The sequence below is a fragment of the Lagenorhynchus albirostris genome, chromosome 8, assembly GCF_949774975.1.
Source record: "Lagenorhynchus albirostris chromosome 8, mLagAlb1.1, whole genome shotgun sequence".
Lineage (NCBI taxonomy): Eukaryota > Metazoa > Chordata > Mammalia > Artiodactyla > Delphinidae > Lagenorhynchus > Lagenorhynchus albirostris.
The window spans coordinates 32,303,260-32,328,273 of record NC_083102.1 but is presented as its reverse complement, the minus strand read 5'-3'; the positions used below and the strand labels follow the sequence as shown (position 1 = coordinate 32,328,273).

The window sequence follows — 25,014 nt, the reverse complement described above, 5'->3', positions numbered from 1 at the left end:
TGTTCTCCAGTTTGTGAGTCACCCACCCAGCAATTATTGGATTTGATTTTATTGTGATTGCGCCCCTCCTTCCATCTCATTGTGTCTTCTCCTTTGTCTTTGGATGTGAGCTATCTTTTCTGATGAGTTCCAGTGTCTTCCTGTCAGTGATTGTTCAGCAGTTAGTCGTGATTCCGATGTTCTCGCAAGAGGGAGTGAGAGCATGTCCTTCTACTCCACCACCTTGAACCAATCTCAATGTCCCATTTGTTAAAATCAGGCCTCACTGCACACCTTAGCCTTCAGTAGGACCACAGAATGGCTACACCTTGGAAAACGCCACTCCCTAAAGAAGAGTGATGCCCTAGCACTAAGAACAGAACCTAAAATACAGCAATCCTAACAGAATAAAACCAAGTCTCAGTCTTGTCCTTTTTTAATTTCACAATCCCAGTGTGTAGTTCAGTGTCTTGTACCTTTTATAAGCCACGTACATTTTGGATAAATGAATGAACTAGCTAATGTTAATAACTGTAGGACATTTCCAGAAAGATGTTTTAGATTCATTTAGATTCATTACTCTTGTTTATATTCTTCTTACCTTTCTTAGTTATTTCCATGCATCTTAGATTTAACAATGATCTGTTCAGACACCTGATTGCCACAAGTATTTTGAACGCTTTTAGGTAGTTAACATCTATTCTAACCCTTTAAGTAATGAACTTTGCCACATGTAATTTTCCTAAATCAAACCATTAAGGCTTCTTTTTAAAAAAATAACTTACAGTAAAGGAGGGGTAAATGAGAAGCTGATGACCATATTCTTTTCAAGATGATAGAAAAGTCCAAGCACACTTTGCATGGCAGATTCTGTCAGGAGCCTTTTGGAGCCCTCCAGTGTGAACACAGGAACCACCGAGAGTGTTCTTATACAGCACTGGTTACAGCCACCCTACTGAAGTGTGTATTATAGCTCACTACAGTGATACTGGACCTTTCTGGAACTCAGCCATCCAGTCATCTTAACTCCTCAAACCACTGAGCTCTAAGAATAAAAGGCCAGTTTATATAACACATACAGATGAGCATCAAAGCGTTACCAATGTGAGATCACAGGTCTTATTTTACAAAGATCCAATGAACATCCTTTGGCTCTGCTTAGCAGTCTTCTCAAAGTAACATTCCTTGATGAACTTTCTGTCCCCCACCCTAGCCCAAGGCTGAGTTAGAAGTACGAACTTTCTATTTCCAGAGTAATGCTCAGAATAATTGCCTGTTAGTTCGGTTCCAGGTCTGCGTCTTCCACAAAGTCCAGAGCTCCTTGAGGACAAGAACTATGTATTACATATCTTTGTATCCCCAGCATTTTACAGTGTTGGACATACGTTAAACATCAATATTTATTGAATGACCAAAGTTGTTTTTTGCCTTTGAAGGAACAGTAGATATTTTAAGTAGCATATTAAAAAGGAGAGAAAGTGGTTTGAAACAGGCACACAACAACAACAAATAATAGTATGCCAGGTGACAACAATGGTATGAGAAAGACTGAAAACAGTCCGGGATAACTTCATTTTGGAGGGAAAAAAACATAGAGTACTTGAACGGTTTCTAAAAACATTGCTGAATGCTAGCACAGTACTGTAGTTTATGTTAATTTTGTTGACTTAGGGCCATCAAATAAAGATTGAAATATTTTCTGAATATTTTGTTTAAAGATGCAGTCAAGTATGTAATGCATTTTGTAAAGATTTCCTTGTTAAATTGTTTTAGAAAGAAAACGTCTGGTTTTTAATAGAATAGGTCCTTAGCTATCTCAAATAATTCAGTTCTGAGGGTTCTACATAGCCTAGGTCTTGCTGTGTGAGGGTAGTATAAGTATGTCTGGACCTTCTTGATTTATTGGTGAGTAATGGTCATTCAATCTACCTAATAAGCACCTCACACTGTGTAGGTACTCTGGGGATAGAAACACACACACACACACACACACACACACACACACGCGATCAGAAGACAAGGTTAGAGCCATCAAAGACTCAATGTTTCCAGATGCAGGAAGTTTTTTTTGTTTTTTTAATCAGAAGTCCTGGGATAATGTTATTACAACTTCATCACCTAGTCCTCTACCCTTATGCAGGCATGCAGTGTTCATCAAACATTGAGTACCCCTGTGGACCAGGCTCTCTGCTGGGTGCTGGATGCTGGATGATGGAGGTACAGTGAATGCTTGTAGGCTAGAGGAGGCCAGACTCTGGAGGACCATGTCTCCACAAGGCTTCTGTCTCTTTGCAAAATAAGTATAGGGAAGATTTTCTCCCATTAGAGGCAAATATGTCTTTTTTCTTCCTAATGTTAAACAGTTGATGAGAAACAAAAAGATTCATAACTTCAACCCTAAATTAAAGCATGTTTTAAAAAGCTAAAAATGTAAGACTTATACAAGCCTCTCTCCTATTCTTGACGAGAGTTCCCCAACATCAGCTTGCTTGTAAATAAAAGGGAACAGGTAATCTGAGATCTTGCTTCACTTGTCCTTTTGGGTTACCGAGGTTTGTATGTGACTGGGCTTTGGACAGTCCTTCATGGCTTGACAGATGGCCTCCCTCCAGCAAAGGACAGGGAACCATGAAGATTGAATACTGCTTCGTTATAGTTTCCCAGATCACAGCTGAGAAAAGAAAGAATGTGCTCAGCTCCACTCCTCAGTAGAGCCAGATGCCCAGTAAAGCAGAAACAGTATACCTGTAAAGTTGCCAAGGCAACGTCAAGGGTAGAGGGAAGAGTAGACAGAATGATTTATGAAGGTTTCTTGCCATAAGAACCGGTCTAAAAATATACTTCCATGTCTTTTTCCTCTCAAGGATAAATGCCACAGGATTTATCCAGGGAATTGTGATGCATAAAGCTTGAGACCTTATCAGAGCTCAAGGAGACCAGGGGTAAAGGGCAAGGAGAAGGGAAACAGGAGCAACAAATGAGAAAATGTGCTCCTGGTGTGCTTTTAATCTTCTGTTGAACTGATGCAGTTTTGCAGATGTAAAACTGACTTTTTTTGGAAACGTGCAAATGTTGTATATTTAAAATGTGCCTATTTTTTTTTAAAAGACCATTTACTGGGGTAAAATGAAGATACTTAGTTTCCGTATTTAAAAAAAGTTTCCTCTGAGCTTCTACTTTAATATTAGTGGATTTGCAAAGGCAATCACAGATCAGGATGTGGAATAACATGCTATCATGGCAGCAGAGTTTGAAGTTGCATTTTATTTATGAACAGTTTAGAAAGACGCTCTTGGAGCAGATAGAGTTGGCTTATCTTAACACCCTTTCTGGGCTCACTGCAGTTAGCTGGAGTTATTGGATGTCCACATGGATTTTCACTTTCATGAATTATACATGACTCTATCAGTTTCATTTGGTGCGTAACAAATGATCATGGATATAGCAGCTTAAAACAGCACACATTTATTATCTCACAGCTTCTGTGGGTCAGGAGTACAGGCACAGTTTAGCTGGGTCTCACTAGGTTGTAATCAAGGTGTCTGTCAGGCTGTGATCTTATCTTCAGGCTCAACTGAGGGAGAGTCTACTTCCAAGTTCACTTAGGCTGGAGACTCAGGTTGGGACCATTGACCTAAACGATCATCAGCTAAATGAAATGAAGAAAAAGTAAAATTAAACAAGATAAACATTTCCTTTCCCTGGGATGCTTATTATCTACTTCTCTGGTAGAAGTTGTCAACTCCTTGGGAAAATAAATTGCATCTCACTGTGAGGGTTGAGGGAATTCCTGTTTCATGTGAGCCTCAGAACCACTCTGGGAAGGTGTGGGACTTTCCCAGGGCCTCGATGCTGCAGTTGGTTTCACATTTAGAGACGAAGTCTCCTAACCCTGCTCTCTTTCCCAGGCATAATGCTTTTACACAAAATCTCTTTATTATTATTATTTTTTTTTTTCATCCAGCTTAAATAGACATAGTTTCTTTAACCTTTCTTCCTAGGGACTTTAGTCCTAATCTTTTCAGTGATTGCTAATTGTTATAACTTTCTAATTTTTTCTACTTCACATGCCCTGTTTTAGCAAGGTGTTAAATGGAATACAGGACAAAGCAGACCCATATTTTTGGGTGCTGTAGACTTTACCACACTTCATATTCAGTTCTATCTAGTCAGTACCTCCAAGTCTTTGATGCTGCCTTAACCTCTTTCTTTTTTTAAAAAAAATTTCTTTTTCTATTTTTTCTTTTATTTATTTATTTATATTTGGCTGTGTTGGCTCTTTGTGGCTGCGTGCGGGCTTTTTCTAGTTGCAGCGAGTGGGGGTTACTCTTTGTTGTGGTGCGCGGGCTTCTCATTGTGGTGGCTTCACCTGTTGCAGAGCACCAGATCTAGGTGCATGGGTTTCAGTAGTTGTGGTGCATGGGCTCAGTAGTTGTGACTCATGGGCTCTAGAGCACAGGCTCAGTAGTTGTGGCACACAGGCTTAGTTGTTCCGTGGCATGTGGGATCTTCCCGGACCAGGGCTCAAACCCGTGTCTCCTGCACTGGCAGGTGGATTCTTAACCACTACGCCACCAGGGAAGCCCAACCTCTTCTTTCAAGGGCTTGAATAAGGCGGAATATATCTTAAGGAGTCAAACACTTCTTAAGCGTTATGTGCTCACTCTGTTTTACAGAACATCTTTTCCAGGAGTCTAATTTGGGAATTGTTCGTGCTCTGAAGGATACGGGAGGAGGCTCTTACTGTCACGAGGGCCAGAAACAGGGCTGGCTCCTCACAGACAGGGCCTCACAGGGCCATTCCGAGTGCCTCCTCATTAAGCCCTCCGGTATTCTAGTTCCCTGCTCACAGGAGTGATTCTTCACTTTCCACAGTTGACCTGTTGTACTATATTCTTCCGTCCTCTCTTCTGTGATCCAGAGGGGTCACTGAGTTTTCAATCCATTAACCCACCCCTCATACCTAGTTTCTTCTCAGACCTGTACTTAATTTCTTCCTGTTTACTCATTAATTAAATGCGAAGACTGTACCAAGTTAAAGTTCAGCATCTTCAGAACGCCTGATGACACAGTCCCTGAGGCTGCCCTTGAATAACGGATGCAGTATTCTTTAAGCAGTGACCTGTTAGAGTGCCCATCTGGATCAGACGAAAAGCCTTCTGACTTATTAATTTTTGTTTCCAGGTTGATATAGGACATTGTATAATTTATTTTTACCAAAGCTAGATTAGTCTTTACTGTTTGTTTTTGAATTTGTTTTTCCTTAGCCCCAGCACCTGTGGAGATAGTATCGATATGTCTATGGATGTCAGGAATATCCACTTTATGTTTCAAACCACACACCCCACAGTTTTCTGATCTAATTTTTAGGTACTTCATAAGGCCCTCATATATTTTCAAAAATAACTGCTAGTGACCCTGATGAAACTAGGCCAGGCAGTCCAGTTTGCAATGTGCAGCCCTCCTAATTTAATGGGGGAATCTTTAACTAGATGCTCCCCTTCGGGGTGGCTTCTTGCCCTTCCACCCTGGGGCTACACACACTGATGATAAGATCCCAGTGGACTTATCTTTTTTGCCCCTCCTGCTGCGGAGCACAGGCTCTGGACGCGCAGGCCCAGCGGCCATGGCTCACGGGTCCAGCCGCTCCGTGGCACGTGGGATCCTCCCGGACCGGGGCACGAACCCGTGTCCCCTGCATCGGCAGGCGGACTCTCAACCACTGCGCCACCAGGGAAGCCCCAGTGGACTTGTCTTTAACAGTCGGTGATAAAAATAAGTACAGTGTTAAAAACATCCGTCTTTCAGTATCACTTACTTAGAGCTTCCTCTCCTTTTCTAATGAAAGACTACTGTTTTCCTTTTGCTATTTTGTTCCTTAATGCTTTTCAGCAGCGTTCTCATGTTGCACCCTTGATGCCATGAGCCTGAGCTCTGGAGGCTGGATGACCGGTGTTCAGCTCTTTGCCCAGCCTCCACCTGTGAAATAAGATGAATAATAATATTGACCTCACAGAGCTGAAGTGAGCATTAAGTTCTCTAATTTGTAAAATTGCTTTATTATAAACTTTAAACACAGATAGATGGATTCAAGTGGCAAGTACTGATTGTTGATTTTTGTGCTCAGAATTGCTAAATGCCATGTCTTAATGATGTTAGCCAGAATGCCCAGTAGGACTGTAAAATTAATAGGTTATTAAATGAACACCTCCCACTCTCTAAATGTTTTCTATTTCTACTTTTCTCATTCTCTATTTGTGTCTCTATTTCTTTTAATGCCCACCATTCTCTTTCCCAACTTTGGTAGCTTTCTATAACTGGATATAGTAGAGAAGCATGTTTTAATTTTTGTATTACCTATGGTAGCTATATAATCTTAAGTAAAACTAAAGTTATAGAATGTTTATTTTTATCTCTTTAAAAAACTCACATAGTTTCTTTTTTTTCACTTGTCAATTCATTCTATAATCTTTTGTCCCCAGTCGATCAGCAATTTTCAGTAGAAAATCTTTTTTCCTCTATTGCTTTATGCTTTTGTTGCTGGGGAGTTAGCAGGGCTACCAAAGCACTTCAAATTCAGGCAAATCTTTTCCTCTTTCTTTTAGAAATGGATTTTGTTGAATTCTATGTTCAGTTTGTCCCCAGAAACTTACTGAAAAGTATATGGTACAGATATGAATGTTCATAAATACAGAATAACAAAGTGAATACTTTGTTTTGGTGACTTTTTAAAAATAATGGAAAATGTGGGATTATTCATAGCATGAGGAGGGGAATTTTGAGAATTTTAGGCACCTCAGAATCAGACTGTCAATTACAAGCTTTGTTTTTTTAATGGCCAAGCATAACCACCTCAGCTCAACTGTACCTCCTCTTGCCTCACAGCCCTAGGCTGACTGCTTCTTCTGTGCTTTTCGCTACCTCCCTGAAAGAGTCCACTTAGTCAAGTTGTGACTATTGACTGAGCACTTTGTGTTAGTCCAGATTCGTGATTGCAAATGACAGACCATGAGCCACGGCAAACCAGTCCATTTAAAGTGGGTGTTGGGGAGGAGAAGGTTTACTGAGAGCATGCCCAGTAACCAGGAAGGATGGAGTGAGTGCATCCTTCCACGTTTGTGCCTTTGCGAAGGGTCCACAGCCCAAGCTCCTTCCCTCTTCAACCCGTGCAACCAGCTGGAAAGGCTGTGTGCTGTTTCCTCAGGGCCTCAAAGCAGGCCCCGTCCTTCACTCACATTGCTCTCCTTTCCTCCTCCTGCCCACTTTGGTCTGGTTAACTCCTGCTCACTCTCCCAGACATCTTCCTGACTCCCAGCCTGAGATGCATACCTTTTATGTGTTTTCATAAAATTCTGTGCACAGGACCCTTCTATGCACTTATCAAAACTGTCTGGTGATTGCTTGTTTACTTGTCTGTTTCCCAGCTAGACTTTGACCTTCTAGAGGGTGGGAGCTGTGTCTGAATCATGCTTCCATTCTTTGTCCACAGTCTCATTCATAAACAGAGGGAAGCATTTGTTGAATGAGTGAGCATAGGATCTTTGTTCATGTTGGTGACTTTGCTTTCTGGGCTGATCTCTGTTCATGCTGGTGACTTTGCTTTGACAAATACAAAAGCCTTTTCCCTTAATGACATAAAAGTCCTACTTCTTTTTTTTTTTTTTTTTTTTTTTGCGCTACGCGGGCCTCTCACTGTTGTGGCCTCTCCCGTTGTGGAGCACAGGCTCCGGACGCGCAGGCTCAGCGGCCATGGCTCACGGGCCCAGCCACTCCGCGGCATGTGGGATCTTCCCGGACCGGGGCACGAACCCGTGTCCCCTGCATCGGCAGGCGGACTCTCAACCACTGCGCCACCAGGGAAGCCCAAAAGTCCTACTTCTAATGTTCTTCATTTTAAAACAGGACTGGATATGATCCCCTTCCACAAACATATTCAGTGAAGAAATGTGAATACGCATGCAAAAAACCCTTTAGGTCAGTTGTTGTTTTGGTAGTAGTCAAAGTTTTGTGCAATTTCTAGATATAAATAATGACTTAAAATATACTTATAAAATGTATAAGTGACCTTACTTAATGGGCAACCAGATCAACTGTGTAGTTGATATGCACAGTGTCAGGAGCAGGTCAGGAAGGTGTCTGACAATACACATTCATTTTTAGTGGCTTATTTTTCATCTTTTCTGCATTGAATATGATTATTTTGATGAGCAGTCTGACAACCTTGTAAGTTAGCTGAAAAAATTTTACTGATATATGCTAACTTACATGCTAACTCGTCCTTTCTTTTCCAGGGGTAAACATAGTGTTAGAATCTTTAATAACTGTTTAATATAGTTATTTTTCATTTGTTCTAAGGTTGAAATATGCTTGTTGGCTCATCAAAGACTGATGTGAGGGTCCCATAAAACATATTAGGGTACCTTCCGTTCCTCTCTAACAGTTTAATAACCAGCTTTGATTTGACTCCTCAGTGGCTGTAAATCCATGAAAACCATTCACAACAATAGCTTTGGGAGGCAGAAACAAAAAGCTGCTCTTTCTTCTTGTATGTAGTTGTTTTCTTTTAGGATATATAACTTGAATCTGGTATTCCGAGCCTGTGTACTGCTGAACCATTTTAGCGGCCCTTGGCTATGATTCTAGTAATTCTTGTCATCAGAAACAAATGATTTCACCAGAAAGGAAAATGAGAGCTGGTTTTACTGATGACATACTCATGCATTCTCTGTTCTTCTCCCTCTCTCTTGTTTTTTCAGTGAGCATGTTTTTGAACACATTAACACCGAAGTTCTACGTGGCCCTGACAGGCACTTCGTCACTAATATCAGGGCTTATTTTGGTAAGTGGTGGAATCCCTGCTATTTAAAAACATGCTGATTACTAATATATACGTTATATATGTACAGGAAAAACTTCTGGAGGAGTATACACCAGCACCTTACAGTGACTGCGTGTGTGTATATGTTGGATAGGGGACTGATAGAGGCCTTTCACTATCCAGGTTATATGTTTTTAAAATATTGGAAAAAAGATTTTTTTTAACAATTATATACTGCTTTTGTTGAAGGAAAAAACAAAATGGAAAATAAAGGAAGACATAATTCTGTGTCAAATTCTAATGTCTAAGATACTATAAAGTAAGTGTGACTCAGTTAAACTAAAATGTTTTTCATTACCCTTTTCAAAATGGATTATTGGACATAATCAAGATCAGTAGAATATAGCTCAGTTTCTTTAAATATATTGACATGGATGTGGCAATTCTAAGCTTTTTCCCCCTTCATCTCCTTTTCTTTTAAAATTTACATATATTTCCCTATTGCTTCCTTGAAAAAAAATCCCCAGTAGTCAAAAAGCAATATGATAATCACCCCTAAGGCTCCATTGCCTTATGTGCTAAAATAGTTATAGGTGTAATAAGTTATAACACCTGCAGTAGTTTTCTTTAATTTAAGTAACCTTAAAGGGGGGCATCTAAACTAGTGGAATCACTCTAATATAATTAAATTTATATTAAGGAGCTTTAAGGAGAAAGAGGTTTTAGAAAGCTTTTTTTCCCTCTATACATAATGCTGTGATTACTAATTATTATAGAGACATGGACAAGAAACAGTACAATGAGGTAACCGCTAGTGCTGTTTCCATTTTACTAATACATAAGCTGGATAGGAAGTAACCTATCTTAGGTCACATAGATGGCAAGTGGCAGAGCAGGATTTCAACCCAGACTGGCTTGCACCAGAGCCTGTGCTTTTATCACTCACTTCACTGCCTCTCTGGTTAAGTTCTCAGCTGTTTTCCCAGCTTGCTGAACAAATGGCAAGTCTGGATTTTATTCTAGTAGTATCTTGGTGTGGGTTCACTAGGCTATAAATGAATTACCAGAATGCAGGGTGAGCTAAGCCTAACAGTCATTTTCCCTTCTCACTTAGAGATGGTGATGTCCCATGTCCTTGCTTCTCTTCTCCCCCAAATAAAGGGGTTTCCTTAGACCATGACCAACTTTGCAGATCCAGGCTTGTGAGGCTTTCTCCCTGTGTGTGGAGTGCAGCTGCTGAAGCCTGATGGTCACTGCCGTGTTGTTTTATGATATATTTGCCTTGCTGCATTCCTAGGAAGCAGAGGAGACTCCTGACTAATGTAAAACTTTGAGCAAAGGAAAACCTCTGATGTGTGAAGATTTTGAAAGCCCTTCTCAAAAATGCTTGGTCTGTCATATATACACTACCAAATATAAAATGGATGGCTAGTGGGAAGCTGCTGCATAGTACAGGGAGATCAGCTCTATGCTTTGTGACGCCCTAGGGGGGTGGGAGGGAGGCTCAAGAGGGAGGGAATATGGAGCTATACGTATACATACACCTGAATCACTTTGTTGTACAGCAGAAACTAACACAACATTGTAAAGCAGTTATACTCCAATAAAGATGTAAAAAGAGAGGCATGGACATACATACACTACCAAATGTAAGGTAGATAGCTAGTGGGAAGCAGCCGCATAGCACCGGGAGATCAGCTCGGTGCTTTGTGACTGCCTGGAGGGGTGGGATAGGGAGAGTGGAAGGGAGGGAGACACAAGAGGGAAGAGATATGGGGACATATGTATATGTATAACTGATTCACTTTGTTATAAAGCAGAAACTAATATACCATTGTAAAGCAATTATACTCTAATAAAGATGTAAAAAAAAAAGATGTAAAAAAATATAGTGTAAAGAACACTAAATCACCTCTAAAAAATTAAAAAATAAAAAAGTGGATATATATATATGTATAACTGATTCACTTTGCTGTACAGCAGAAACTAACACACTTCATTTTATTTTTTAAAAAATTTTTATTTATTATTTTTTTTTAACATCTTTATTGGAGTATAATTGCTTTGCAATGGTGTGTTAGTTTCTGCTTTATAACAAAGTGAATCAGTTATACATATACACATGTTCCCATATCTCTTCCCTCTTGTGTCTCCCTCCCTCCCACCCTCCCTATCCCACCCCTCTAGGTGGTCACAGAGCACCGAGCTGATCTACCTGTGCTATGCGGCTGCTTCCCACTAGCTATCTATTTTACGTTTGGTAGTTTATATATGTCCATGTCACTCTCTCACTTAAACACAACACTTTAAATCAACTATACTCCAATAAAAATTTAAAAAATAATAATATATTAAAAAAAATTCTTGGTCTGTACTGAAGACAAAGTCACTACCATGTGGGAATAGCTCTTGATAGCTTTAGGCTCCTGCTTTAGAGATTGTTGACACTGGTGGTATCCAGCCCTTGGGGACTCAGCTTTGCTAGCCCTTGAAATGCACCCAGGGCTGAGCTTTCTCTTCAGCCACTGTTCTTTTCTGCCAAGTGCATTTCATGGAGAGACAGCATTGAGGTCAAGAGTCAGGTGCTTTGCAGAATAGCTGTGTGCATAGAACTGCTTAGTGGCTTGTTTCCTGGCATCAGAGAGATAATTACCTAACTACTCTCCCCTAAGCAATGTCAAGGGAGCCAGGCGGTGAATACTGAAAGTGCAGGGCTGGCCCTGAGGAATTTGTTTGGGGACCTCAGTATTTCTATGCTGGAGACTGAAATGATCATGCAATGTGATGTCTTAGGCGAAGAGAGGTAAACACAAACAAACAAAACCCCCCCCTGCTATTTCCCCTATGAAGGAAACATCAGTTAACTGAACAAACGTACATAGAAATAAAATGTGTTTGGCAAATGCTGCTCTTACACTAACATGTTTAAAAATAAGTGAGGACTCAGAAGTGTGTATTTTACTAGATATCACTGCTAGTTCTTAATTTCACAAGTTGAAAGCCAGCAATGAGTTTGTTATGCCACCTACTTGTCATTCTTCCCTTACGGTTCCTGGGCCCATATCCCCTCCAGGCACCTCCTTCCCTTGCTTAACTTCCTGCTGCCCCGTCTGGCCACTTGGCACAAGCTTTCTCATCTCAGCCCAGTTCCAGCCACAGGAACTGCACCTGTTGTCACAGTCCAAACCCACCAATTTAGTCTTTTATCTGCTGTGGGAAGGACATGCCCAGTCTGCTTGATGTAGCCTCTGTGGGCTAAATGTTTATTTCTGTGGAAATAAACTTCAGTGGAAAAAATTTCTGAGTTTTGTTTTTGCTCTTGAGAATGGTAAGGTGGATATGTGGAGAAAACGCTCCCCTTAATTTTCTCAAAATGTTGGTAGAATGGAGAAAATGCTGCTGTATTGACATTTATACTTAGATCCCTGTGTCCCCATTAACATGTGTATAGACATGCTCCGACACCTACGTGTTACACATGCATGTTAAATACAGAGATATGGGAAAAGGCAGCCAAAGTAATATTTTTAAAAATGAGAATCAAGAATAAAAATAGAAAATTAGGGATTCCCTGGTGGTGCAGTGGTTAAGAATCCGCCTGCCAATTCAGGGAACACGGGTTCAAGCCCTGGTCCAGGAAGATCCCACATGCCACGGAGCAACTAAGCCCATACACCACAACTACTGAGCCTGCACTCTAGAAGCCGCGAGCCACAACTACTGAAGCCCGCGCGCCTAGAGTCCGTGCTCCACAAGAGGAGCCACCACAATGAGAAGCCTGCGCACCACAAGGAAGAGTAGCCCCCGCTCGCCGCAACTAGAGGAAGCCCAAACGCAGCAACAAAGACCCAATGCAGACAAAAATAAAATAAATAAATTTTAAAAAAAAAGAAAAAAGAAAATTAAAATAGTAAATAAAAGAATTAATTCAGGGATTAGGTGTAAAACAATTGTTTTCAGAAAAGCAGTAGAAGAGATGACAATTAGATAGGAATCAGTTGTAATGAAAGGCCCTTTTATTGTGTTTCCACTCTATGCCAGGTACTGTTCTGAGCACTTTGAATGTATTATTTCATTTAATTCTAAGTGAATTCTAATTCTGATTTCATTGAAATTCTAAATTCTAAGTGGTTGATATAACCAATGCCTCTATGCTCTGAGTATAAACAGACACAAAATTTAAATAAATTGCCCAAGAATATATAGCAGACAGATGGTGAGATTTGCATTTGGGTCTGTCTGACCATGCCCTCTATCCCCTCCTGTTCAAAAGTAAGGGAGTGGGACTAGAAGATTGTTGTGGCTCCTTTCAACTCTTTTTCATTCATCTAAAGAACTTGACCTCCACTTGACCCGAAAATCATGCAGTTGCAGGGCTGGAGGAAGGAACCCTCAGAAGCCATCCAGTTTAAGCCAGCAAAGACCTAAGGAACAGGCACCCAGAAAGCGTATGACTTGCCTAGGCCACCTTGCTAGGTAAGGTACAGGGAAGGCTCGAATTTAAATTTCCACTGCTTTGTCCCAGCATCGTTCTGCCTCTCATAAACATGTTGACTAGGAAGATGGGTAGCAGCATTGTCTAGTGGTTGATGTATTCCTTTGAACAAACCCGTAGAAATGGGTCAGGTAGATAAAGAGAGAAGGAAAAGAAAAAGAAAGAAAGAGAAAGGAAAGGGGGAGGGAGGGAGACTACAAATGTCTCTGGAGGGAACATTTTTTCTTTTTCCAATCAGCCATGGATTAGGTCAGATTTGGTCAGTCTAGAACATGGACCATCACTTAACACAATTTATAATTTCATTTGTGACATTTATGGTCTTATCGTCTCTGTGATGGAAGCTTCACAAAGGCTGGGAACATATCTGTGTTTTTGTGTTCAACTGTATAATGTTTGGGTCGACTCTTAAGAAATATTTGTTGAATGCACACAGATCCAGTGAGTGAATGAATTAACTGACTGTATCAGAATTATCTGGGGAGCTTGTTTAAAGTGATGGATTCTGAGTACCACCCCAGACCAACTGACTCAGAATCTCTAGGGCAAGGGCCTAGAGGAAAGCTGCCACCCAGGAGGAGCTGACAGAGCTTGGGGCGCCATGGCACAGGCTGGCATTTCCCACTTGTCAGTGGTCCCCATGACTTCACCCCAGGAGAGTGGCCCTCCTGTCCAGGCCATAGTCATTAACGCTACAGTGGAAAATCTCATCCTGTGAACACGCAGACACTGAGGTGGGCATGGATCACTGGCTGTTGACCTTGAAGAGAATCTCACTTCTCTGTCTCCTCTCTTTTCTTAAAGCCTTGGCAATAGGTGGCCAGGAAAGGGGGTGGAAGGACATGAAGAGCAGTTCTTTACACAGCCCCCCTGAACTACTTAGGGGAACAGATGACTGAGGGGTGATTGGCTGGGCCCAAGGCGGCAGGAGGCCAAGACCCACTCTATAGCTCTTCGGTATTCCTAAACAAAACAGGCAGGAGCCAGGAGGAAAGAAAGGGGTGGGAGGGGCAGAGAGAGAGGGGTGGGGGAGAGAAAGAAAGAAAGAAAGGAAAAGAAAGAAAGAAAGGAAGGAAGGAAAGAAAGAAAAAGAAAGAAAGGAAGGAAGGAAGAAAAGGAAAGAAAGAAAGAGAAAGAAAGAAAGAAAGGAAAGAAAGAAAGAAAGAAGGAGAGAGAAAAAAAGGGAAGGAAGGAAGGGGGAGGGAGGGAGGGAGGAAGTTCTGTCATGCGGAATTGCAAGGGACTTTGAAAGGGTCAGTGGTATGGAGGAAAGGGTATACTTGCAAATTCTAACAGGAAACTAAAAATGTTATGGATATTACTATAACCCATGCCATTTGCCTTGGTTTATCTTCAAGCCTAGAAGATCCCCTCTTGTCAAAAAACTGTTTACCACTAGATAATATTTCAAGACTTAGAGCAGGTGTCAATTTGGCAGTCTATTTGGGAGTAGACTGCCAGAGTTTCGTATTTCCTTTTCAGTCTCCACCATTGCTGTATCTATCCTGTGATATCATCATCTACTTTAATCCTTGGGAAACACATAGCCAGTTTCAGGCTGTGACACCTTTGTGTTTCCCATGGGTTTAATGGAATTACATTGTGGAGTTACAATGGTGCTGCTATGTGGAAATCTTGAAGCATTTTTGAGTATGTTATAGGATACAGGAGAGAGAAGTGTTTTATATATAGAACATGCAATTTAAGAAGGGGAGGTCTTGTTGGATAGGAAGAATCTAGGCATCTTTATGAAAGATTCAGCTTTTAGGTCTGTTAGACAGATGGAAGCGCCTTATTTGTTAACCCTTTGCCAGATTTTTGTTCCTTCCCTGCAGGTGAAGATGAGATAAATTTACACCCTTAGGCCAGCTGCAAACCTGGATCTCCACTCCCAGCCCACAGCCCCATTGCTCCTTGATCATCCCCTCTGCTTCTGTCATATAGTAATGGAGAGGGTTACGAGGCCTAGGTAACTGGGTTCTTGACAAATGAATCTTTGTTTTAAGTATGATCTGGGTCCTGAGTATAGTGTATGGCCTTTCTGTCCTGCAAGGTATAGATCCAAACCATTTCTTTGACCCTCACATTCCCAATTCCATCCCTGCTTCCTTTATTCTCAGATAATAACCCTTACCTGCATCTCCACTGAGATCAGTGTCATCTAGATTTTATTCATTTGTTGCCTTCTTACCTGTAAAACAGCTCATCTCACACCCTACTTTCCAAAATAGAATGTATTCTTCTGTTCATTCCTGCTTCCCTTTCACCTTTAGAGCAAGAAATGGTAAGGTACCTTTTTAAGGCAGGGTAAATGTTCTTCCTGGGCTCCTGGTGTCATGTCTCTTGGTCATTTGTACGCTTTTGCACTTCGGTTTCTCTCTTTCTACTAGATTCTTTCCTCTTCCACAAATAGGTGTAGGTCTCTCTTTTTTTTATAACAAACAAAATGTACACAAAACCTTTCATTGGTTTTAAACAGTATCCCATTAAATCACCAGGCCAGCCCTTATCATCCATCCGTTCAACCTTTTAGCCATCTATCCATTCAGTCTTTAAACCATCCATCCTTCCATCCATCCATCCATCCATCCATCCATCCATCCATCCATCCACCCATTCAACATTAACTGAGTGACCTTATTTTACACATTAGGCAACTGAGCCCCAGAGAATCAAGAGTACCAACCAAGACGTACAACTCAGCTATTATGAAATATTTTAGGGCCTTTACCTTTTAGCTAGATGGTAGGGTCATTGTTGACTTCCTGAATGACAAACCTACTTGATGCTTTTTAGTTCTCATCTTACTTGATCTGTATAATTCTTGGGGTAGAGAGATTACACTTTTAAAAACTGTGAAATGTGTAAATTTATGTTTTAATTTTATGGTTATTTGTCAGATTAAAAACTGTTTTGTTCCACTGTGGCAACTCCATTAAGCTACTAGCATGTCTAAGGGCTAGTTTTAAAATCTAAATTTGTTTATGAGAGCTTTGCTGTTTACACTGTAGGTTATGCACCAGGGAGAATAATTCAAAGTGACACCAAATATGTGCGTGTTAAATAACACCATCTGCCCATTTGGATCTGTGCAGCTCTTTAAAAATACTGTGAGGTTCTGGCCCAAATCCTGTCATGTTTCAGGATATGGGACAGATTATTATGCTAAGACCCCAGATTAGAAGATTTGGTTTGAAGTTTAAGAAGGCTTCAAGTCCATTCTTACTTCGTTTTAGTAGTTGTTCATTTAATTCATATTAGAGTGTCAGCCCCAGGGCATTGTGGACACTAGTATAAAGGACTGTGTTAGGAAAGAAGCCATCCACTGCTCTGATAGGTCAGGCTTGAGAAGACCCTCCTTTGCCTCCCAAGCAGCTGCATGAATAACCCAGTCTTTACTGAGGTCTGTTATTTTTGCATTAGAAATACTGGGTGGAAGGTCTGTCTCCTGTTATAATGCAAATACCCCATTAATATGAATCATTTATACCTTAGGATGTATTATCCAGTCCCATTTGATAGACTACTTCTGGATTAGTTTTGATAGCTAAGAAAGCAAAAAGAGACAGTGGAGTTGGAGGGCATTTGAAAGTGAAGATTTTAAAAGGGAAGCGATAGGCTACATCTGTCTGTTTAAATGAGCAAGAGAGTTATAAAAAGATGTCTTGTTTTAGGGCCCTAGTAAGATTAGTGGCTCAAGAGCTGGGGCTTCAGGCTGAATAGCTACTTCATTAGCTATGTGACTCTGGTCAGGTCACCACACCTTGACATGTAGCCCTCATTCCTCATCTCTAAATGAAACTGTTCAGGGTCCTTTAGGGTCCCTTTTAGTGCTGACGTTCTCCGATTCTGCTAGAGAAACTGAGATCTGAAAGAGTCCCAAAGTGGTTTTTTTTGTGGGGGGGGGGTGAATGGGAGCAACTCGTGAGAGGCATTGTGGGTCTGTGGCATGCACTGGTAGTAGCAGGGGCTACATCTGTGTTCTGTGGCCCTGGAGCACAGCCCATGCCTGGATTGGAGCATTTAGTGCTGTGTAAATGAATGAATGAAGGCCTGGCAGATGCCTTAACAGCATAAAATAGAAAGCAGAGTAAAGACTTGGGGCAAAGAAAACTCTACCCCACAAGTGTTTGAGAGCCATTGCCAGTTCTGTGACCATTGTTCTGGGTCCTTTGGAGCCTTGCATCTCTTCTAATAAAGGCAAAGCCATGAATCTGTTTTGGGTGGTCAGGACCAAATGGTGAGCTGTCTCCTTTTTCACAATGATTACCACGGCTCTCAGCCAACCATTTAGTAACAAGATGCTGTACTATCCTGAACTGTAGACCAGCAAGAAGAGGGATGCACCACAGCAGTATGTGAGGTGTGCTGACTATGTACAGCATCGATGTAATAAATGATAGCTTTGCTATTGCTTTTGGGAACCAACTATGCAGAAGGCACTGAACTAGGTCTTTTACATGGGGTTTGAATCTAGATGTTTTACATGAGTGTGAAATTGAGGACCCTCAAGGGTAAATAACAAATATGATTTCCACTTTACAGTTGAAAAAACTGATGTTAAAATAGATTAAATAACTCACTTGAGGTTACAAATTCCCTTCTAGATCCATGGTCAGTAAATTTGCCATTCTTGAACTTTCTGCTTTCTTCAAGCAAGATCTTTTATTCCTAGCATTCCAGATGTTACAGACTGGTCCTATCCGTTCTTAGCTTTCATATTGTATTCTCCCTGTCTTCTCAGTCAAATTACTTAAATGTTTTAACATGTGAAAATTCATATAGTCAAAAGGAATAACCCCTTGGAGTTAAATCAAGTTTTCCTGTTATAGGATTGCAAACATTTGGCTTGATTAACAGTTCCTTCTGGTCATTTGTAGATGGTCTTTCTGTCCTTTTAAAGAAATTTTTGGTAGAGCAAAATATCAATTTTTAAATGATAGCCCAAAGTCCATTCCACAGAAGATAACAAAATCTTGTTTTTATGAAATAAGTAAGGATAAAGGTAATTAAGTCTATGTTATTTCCACATTCTATATTATATTACAAAAATATAGTATAGTTATCCTAGGAGACTCTGGGATATAGTTGATTCTTAAATTTCTTCTGTGTAGTGATTTGTGACTGCTTAAGGAACGAATCTCAAATCAGGGAAGCCAAGGAAAGGATGTGGGGAGAGCAACTTCAAACAGTGGTGGGAAAGTGCTCAGAGGGGGTTTGGGGGTAGGGGCGGGTAAAAAGATTGGGGGAGGTGGCTGGCTTTCCCCATGCTCAGGAGCCCTGGTTTCAGTCTAGTCATGTGAGCTTCGATGCTTCTTTCCTTCTATTAATGAAAGTTATTTCTTTTCTTCCTTGCAAACAGCACATAACAACTGGCAAGCTTGTGAGCTAGGAAACATTAATGGTGTACAACAGATGCTAGCATTTACAAAGCACACTCGGCAGGTGGGATGCTACTGAATCTCTCAGCAGTTGGGTGCCCTCGATACATGAAATAGGATGGCTTTTATTCTTTCTGTAAAGCCGGATTTCTCTAGGGAGATGCTTTTTTTAAAACAGAATTTTACTATCTTAAAAATGTATGCAGTTACGACTTTATCAGCATATAAGATGCCAAGAATTGGAATATTTCATAAGCCATACTTCTAAAACTGGCTTGTTGGTATTCATTTCTGGAATTGTTTTTTAGCTATGGTGATTTTATTATCAGAATATTATGTAAATTTGGAGGAAGATAATGAGCAGCTCTTAACAATGTTCTTTCACCAGAATTGTAGCTATAAATTTTCCTTAAAAACCAGTATTAAGTGGACAAAACAGCATTGAGAAGTTAAAATGTAATTGGTATTTACTTTTATCAAACTTCTTAATTTTTAGAAATGAACCATTTTTTTGGAATAAAAATGTTTAAACCAGTGTTTAAGGTGGGTATAATTAGTAAGTGCAACACAGTTATGGGCATGTACAAAATCATAGCTGGTAACAAGGACCCTAATCACGCTTATTATCTTTCTGTTCTAGATATTTGAATGGTGGTATTTTCGCAAATATGGAACATCATTCATTGAACAAGTCTCAGTAAGCCACTTGCGCCCCCTTCTGGGAGGGGTTGACAACAACTCCTCCAACAATTCTAACTCCAGTAATGGGGACTCAGATTCCAACAGGCAAAGCGTCTCAGGTATGGAAAGTCCTTCAGTCTGCAACATTATTTACTTACTCTTACTAAATTATTATGACTATAAGACAATAAGAATGTTGTTATTTAAAGATTAGACTTCAAAGAAAAGTACGATTTATTTTCCCAAGAATTTGACAACTTCTACAAGAGAAGTAGAGTATAAGCATCCCAGGGAAAGGAAATGTTCATCTTGTTTAATTTTACTTTCTCTTCCATTTGATTTAGCTAATGATCATTTAGGTCAGTGGTTCCCACCTGAGTCTCCACCTCCTTGTCCTTAGTCACTCAAACTTCATTAAATGTGTCCATTCTCTTCCATGCTAATTGTAGAACCTTATGTCTAACTAGATCTGATAACATCACTCCTCTGCTTAAAAGTCTTGGTTGGTTCCCATTCCACTAAAGATAAAGCCCAGATTCCAGATTACTTAGCACAGCATAAGCTGCTTCTATCTTGCCAACCTTGGTTTCTGTCATTTCTTGAACGGGCCATGTTTTCTCATGACCCTCTGCCCAGAAGTCTGTCTTCCCTCCTCCGTGCTTGCTCATCTTTCACAACCCAACTCAAATGTGACCTCCTGGGAAGCCCTCTCTGATAGGCTGTATAATATTTCTCCACCTTTGTTGACTCATATATTTTTACCTTTAGCAACATTTATTAAATTGTACTGAAATTTTTAAGCTTACTGCTTTACTGTAATATCTCTAGTATTTTGCATAGTGTCTACTATATCACTGAAACTCAGTGAATGAATGAATGAGGGCATACATGGCCTGTAATTTCTCTACTCATGAAAGAAGAGGGACGAATATAATTTCCTAGCTTGGTCTCTTCATCACCTCAGTAAACATTTCCTAACTCTCTAACATGGACTTGGCCTTATACAGGTTCTTATGAATATTATGATTTTAAAAAATGTCGAAGTCCTTGTCCCCATTGAACTCTTGTGTCTACTGAAGGGAGACAGAGTGTTAAGTGCTCTGATTATATGAGGGAAACATGCAATACTTTGGAGTATAAGGGAGGGCTTCCCGATCCAAACTGGGGGAAGAAGTTTGCTTCTTGAAGGAGAGGGTATCACTTCTGAGACTTGAAGGATGAAGAGGGAGAGATTAAAGAACTAAGTTAGATCTTTTTTCTTTCCTCCCTAGAATAACTCAGTTCATATTTCATAACTGTCTAGCCAGGTGATAGGCATCAAGGAGCATTGTATATATATTTTATTCCTGATGTTGATTCAATGCTCTTTTAATATAATAGAACCTTTGCCAGCCGGCCATGAGTGGTAGTGGGCACCTCTGAGTACACATTTATTTCATTCTAAAGGGTACACATGTGAGAGATGGTGCCACTCAGGTAACAAAATTGTCTGGGACTTTATAAACTCATCTGCTTTGTGGAAGAAACAGAAAGAGATCTGAGCAAAGTGAAATATTACTTCAACCAGGTACTCTAACACGTGGCATATTATTCTAATGAGGAATCTTGATCATTCAGTCATTGTCACTATGGATAATTGCCTCACTTTGCATATGTTGGAAGACCCTACAGATTAAATGTGCTCTTGTCTGATCTGACTTACTACAGTCTTTGTATGTCACAGAACATTGTAGAAAACTAACAGATTGAAAACAGAAAGCAACCTCATTTAAGGACATTTTTTATTGTGAGTACATTTTTATTTTCATTAAAATTCTCGCTCTGCCCAATTTAACATCATTCCTTAATGCGACGAAGAGTTCATACCCTCCTTATTGTTGCTGTTACTTTGCTGACTCTCTGTGGATGCCTTGAATAAGCCTTATGCATTATATAAATCTTGATGCTATTCTTAGTGCCGGTACAGCAGTTTTTAAAGGGAGAATCTCAGTCCTTTATAAAAATACATTCGACAATGATGATCATGGAACTTCCCAATTTTATTTGTACTGAGTTTTTACCCTGCTAAGACTAAGCTTTTGCATATTATTATTAATTCAATTTCACTAGTATTTGCTGAATGTCTACTACTATGCATGCAGTATTTCCATTCATTTCCTGTAACAGATACAGCATTTATGATCTGATCTCATACCAGTGTTCAAATAATTAGATTTAGGAAAATGGAAATTATCTTGTCCAAGTATATTTAGGGCTCAATCTGCCTACTTCTCCTTGACATCTGGGTTTCTAATATTTGGCTAACTCAGCTCAACAAGCATGTGTGTTGGTATGGAAGTGCCAGGTACCATGGGATTAATACCATTTCCCACTTCTCTTTTCTTGTGGTGATTTTTATTTTTGAATAAGAAAAATGCTATAAAAGTACATTGTCTCTGTTTATCTCTACCCTTAATCACTTTCTATTTCATAGTCTAGTTTCAGCTAAGTATAAAGGAAAAAGAAGGTCCAAAGCTGAGGGTAATCAATACATTTTCTTAAAATAGAGGAATTTGTTTTAAAATTTATATTGCCTTAATAATGATAAAATGACTATTGCCTTAATAAAAGAAGCATCATAAGACAGCTCTTTGCTGAATCTTACGTGAAATAAAACGTAGCTAACCAAGTCCCATGGACATTTGCAAAGGCAGTTAAATGGCATTTCTTATTTGAAAAATTTAAAAACAGACAGAAAATACTAGTTATAAACATTGGACTATATGAAAACTCATAGTGTAGCTCTTTCTTTAAAGAATCATTTGTTTTGATTAAAAGCTGAAAGACCTGGCCTACCTAAGAATAATTTGGGGTGGAGAAATGGGAAGGGAGAAAGTTGTAATTGTTACAGGAGACTATTCATATATTGTTTAACATTTGGATTTGTGCAAATTGGCCTGAGTGCAGACCCTCTCAAAACTTGCATTGATCTTTATCTGTGGGCCAGAAGAGAAATGTAGTTAATTATACAGCTTCTTTTTAAAAAAAATATTTATTTATTTCCTTGCTGTGTCAGGTCTTATTTGCGGCATGTGGGATTTTTTGTTGCGGTGCACGGGCTCCTCTCTAGTTGTGTCGCGCGGGCTCCAGAGCTCTTGGCCTCTGTAGCTGTGTCACGTGGGCTCTGTAGTTGTGGTTCACGGGCTCTCTAGTTGTGGTGCGCAGGCTTAGTTGTCCCGCAGCATGTGGGAATCTTAGTTCCCTGACCAGGGATGGAACCAGCATCCCCTGCATTGCAAGACGGATTCTCAGCCACTGGAACACCAGGGAAGTCCCACAGCTTCTTAATCTAGCCAAATTTCAGATTGTCTGGTTTAGGTTAACATTTATGAACATTTCACTTATCTCGATTTATTTGGGAGCTAAACTGCTATTTTTCTCACAAATATACAGTTTCTTATAAACCCTGCTGATATATTTTCCATGTCATCATGTTTCCTGCTGCCATTTCTTAATTCAGCTTAACTTATGAACTGATGATGCACAAGGATTTAAAATTGTCCAACTTCTCCCTGTCTTAAGGGAAGGGATTCTCAGGGTCCAGTAACATTCTGAATTTGGGTTCATGGGAAAATCTGTCTGATAATTTGCCCTGTTCTCAAATAAGATGTCATAAAGACAAAGGTTTGCAGTGTTCACCTTCTTCAAGATATTTACAAAAGTGCAGAGTGTTCCATCACATTAGAAGTATGCTTGTCAAAGTCAAGGTTAAATTCTCTGAGACACTTTAATAGCATCTTGCATAGAACTGGATCTTTAGACAAACTCTGGTTACAGTCACTTGGTTTCCTGTTGCAAATCATCTCATTTTAATCTCTATATAAGAGAAATATATATCATATACATTTTTAACATCTTTATAGGAATACAATTGCTTTACAATGTTGTGTTAGTTGCTGCTGTATAACAAAGTGAATCAGCTATATGTATACATATATCCCCATATCTCCTCCGTCTTGCGTCTCCCTCCCACCCTCCCTATCCCACCCCTCTAGGTGGTTACAGAGCACCGAGCTGATATCCCTGTGCTATGTGGCTACTTCCCACTAGCTATCTATTTTACATTTCGTAGTGTATATATGTCCATGCTACTCTCTCACTTTGTCCCAGCTAACCCTTCCCACATGCCGTGTCCTCAAGTCCATTCTCTACGTTTGCGTCTTTATTCCTGTCCTGCCACTAGGTTCCTCAGAACCTTTTTTTTTTTTTTTTTTAGATTCCATATATATGTGTTAGCATACGGTATTTGTTTTTCTCTTTCTGACTTACTTCACTCTCTATGACAGACTCTAGGTCCATCCACCTCACTACAAATAACTCTATTTCGTTTCTCTTTATGGCTGAGTAATATTCCATTGTATATATGTGCCACATCTTCTTTATCCATTCATCTGTCGATGCACACTTAGGTTGCTTCCATGTCCTGGCTATTGTAAATAGAGCTGCAATGAACATTGTGGTACATGACTCTTTGAATTATGGTTTTTTCAGGGTCTATGCCCAGTAGTGGGATTGCTGGGTCATATGGTAGTTCTATTTTTAGTATTTTAAGGAACCTCCATACTGTTCTCCATAGTGACTGTATCAATTTACATTCCCACCAACAGTGCAAGAGGGTTCCCTTTTCTCCACACCCTCTCCAGCATTTATTGTTTGTAGGTTTTTTGATGATGGGCATTCTGAGTGGTGTGAGCTGATACCACAGTGTAATTTTGATTTGCATTTCTCTAATGATTAGTGATGTTGAGCATCCTTTCATGTATTTGTTGGCACTCTGTGTATCTTCTTTGGAGAAATGTCTATTTAGGTTTTCTACCCATTGTTGGATTGAGTAGTTTGTTTTTTTGATATTGAGCTGCTTGAGCTGCTTGTATATTTTGGAGATTAAACCTTTGTCAGTTGCTTCATTTGCAAATATTTTCTCCCATTATGGGGGTTGTCTTTTTGTCTTATTTATGGCTTCCTTTACTGTGCAAAAGCTTTGAAGTTTCATTAGGTCCCATTTGTTTATTTTTATTTCCATTTCTCTAGGAGGTGGGTCAAAAAGGATCTTGCTATGATTTACATCATAGAGTGTTCTGCCTATGTTTTCCTCTAAGAGTTTTATAGTGTCTGGCCTTACATTTAGGTCTTTAATCTATTTTGAGTTTATTTTTGTGTATGGTGTTAGGGAGTGTTCTAATTTCATTCTCTTACATGTAGCTGTCCAGTTTTCCCAGCACCATTTAATTGAAGGGCCATCTTTTCTCCATTGTATATTCTTGCCTCCTTTATCAAAAATAAGGTGACCATATGTGCGTGGGTTTATCTCTGGGCTTTCCATCCTATTCCATTGATCTATATTTCTGTTTCTGTGGCAGTACCATACTGTCTTGATTAAGGTAGCTTTGTAGTATAGTCTGAAGTCAGAGAGGCTGATTCCTCCAGCTCCGTTTTTCTTTCTCAAGATTGCTTTGGCTATTCGGGGTCTTTTGTGTTTCCATACAAATTGTGAAATTCTTTGTTCTAATTCTGTGAAAAATGCCATTGGTAGTTTGATAGGGGTTGCGCTGAATCTGTAGATTGCTTTGGGTAGTAGAGTCATATTCACAATGTTCATTCTTCCAATCCAAGAACATGGT

The 25,014-nt window shown here is 39.9% G+C and overlaps 1 protein-coding gene across 7 annotated transcripts in view; it reads left to right on the top strand.

Annotated features, from left to right (window-relative positions):
- Positions 1-25,014, top strand: part of ST7 (suppression of tumorigenicity 7) — a 254,701-nt gene that overhangs the window by 125,190 nt on the left and 104,497 nt on the right. For all 7 annotated transcript variants that reach the window (XM_060156804.1, XM_060156802.1, XM_060156803.1 and 4 more), the window contains exons 2-3: positions 8,736-8,818; positions 19,314-19,473. In XM_060156804.1, coding sequence (XP_060012787.1) covers positions 8,736-8,818; positions 19,314-19,473 — 243 coding nt within the window. The remainder of the gene's footprint in view (positions 1-8,735; positions 8,819-19,313; positions 19,474-25,014) is intronic.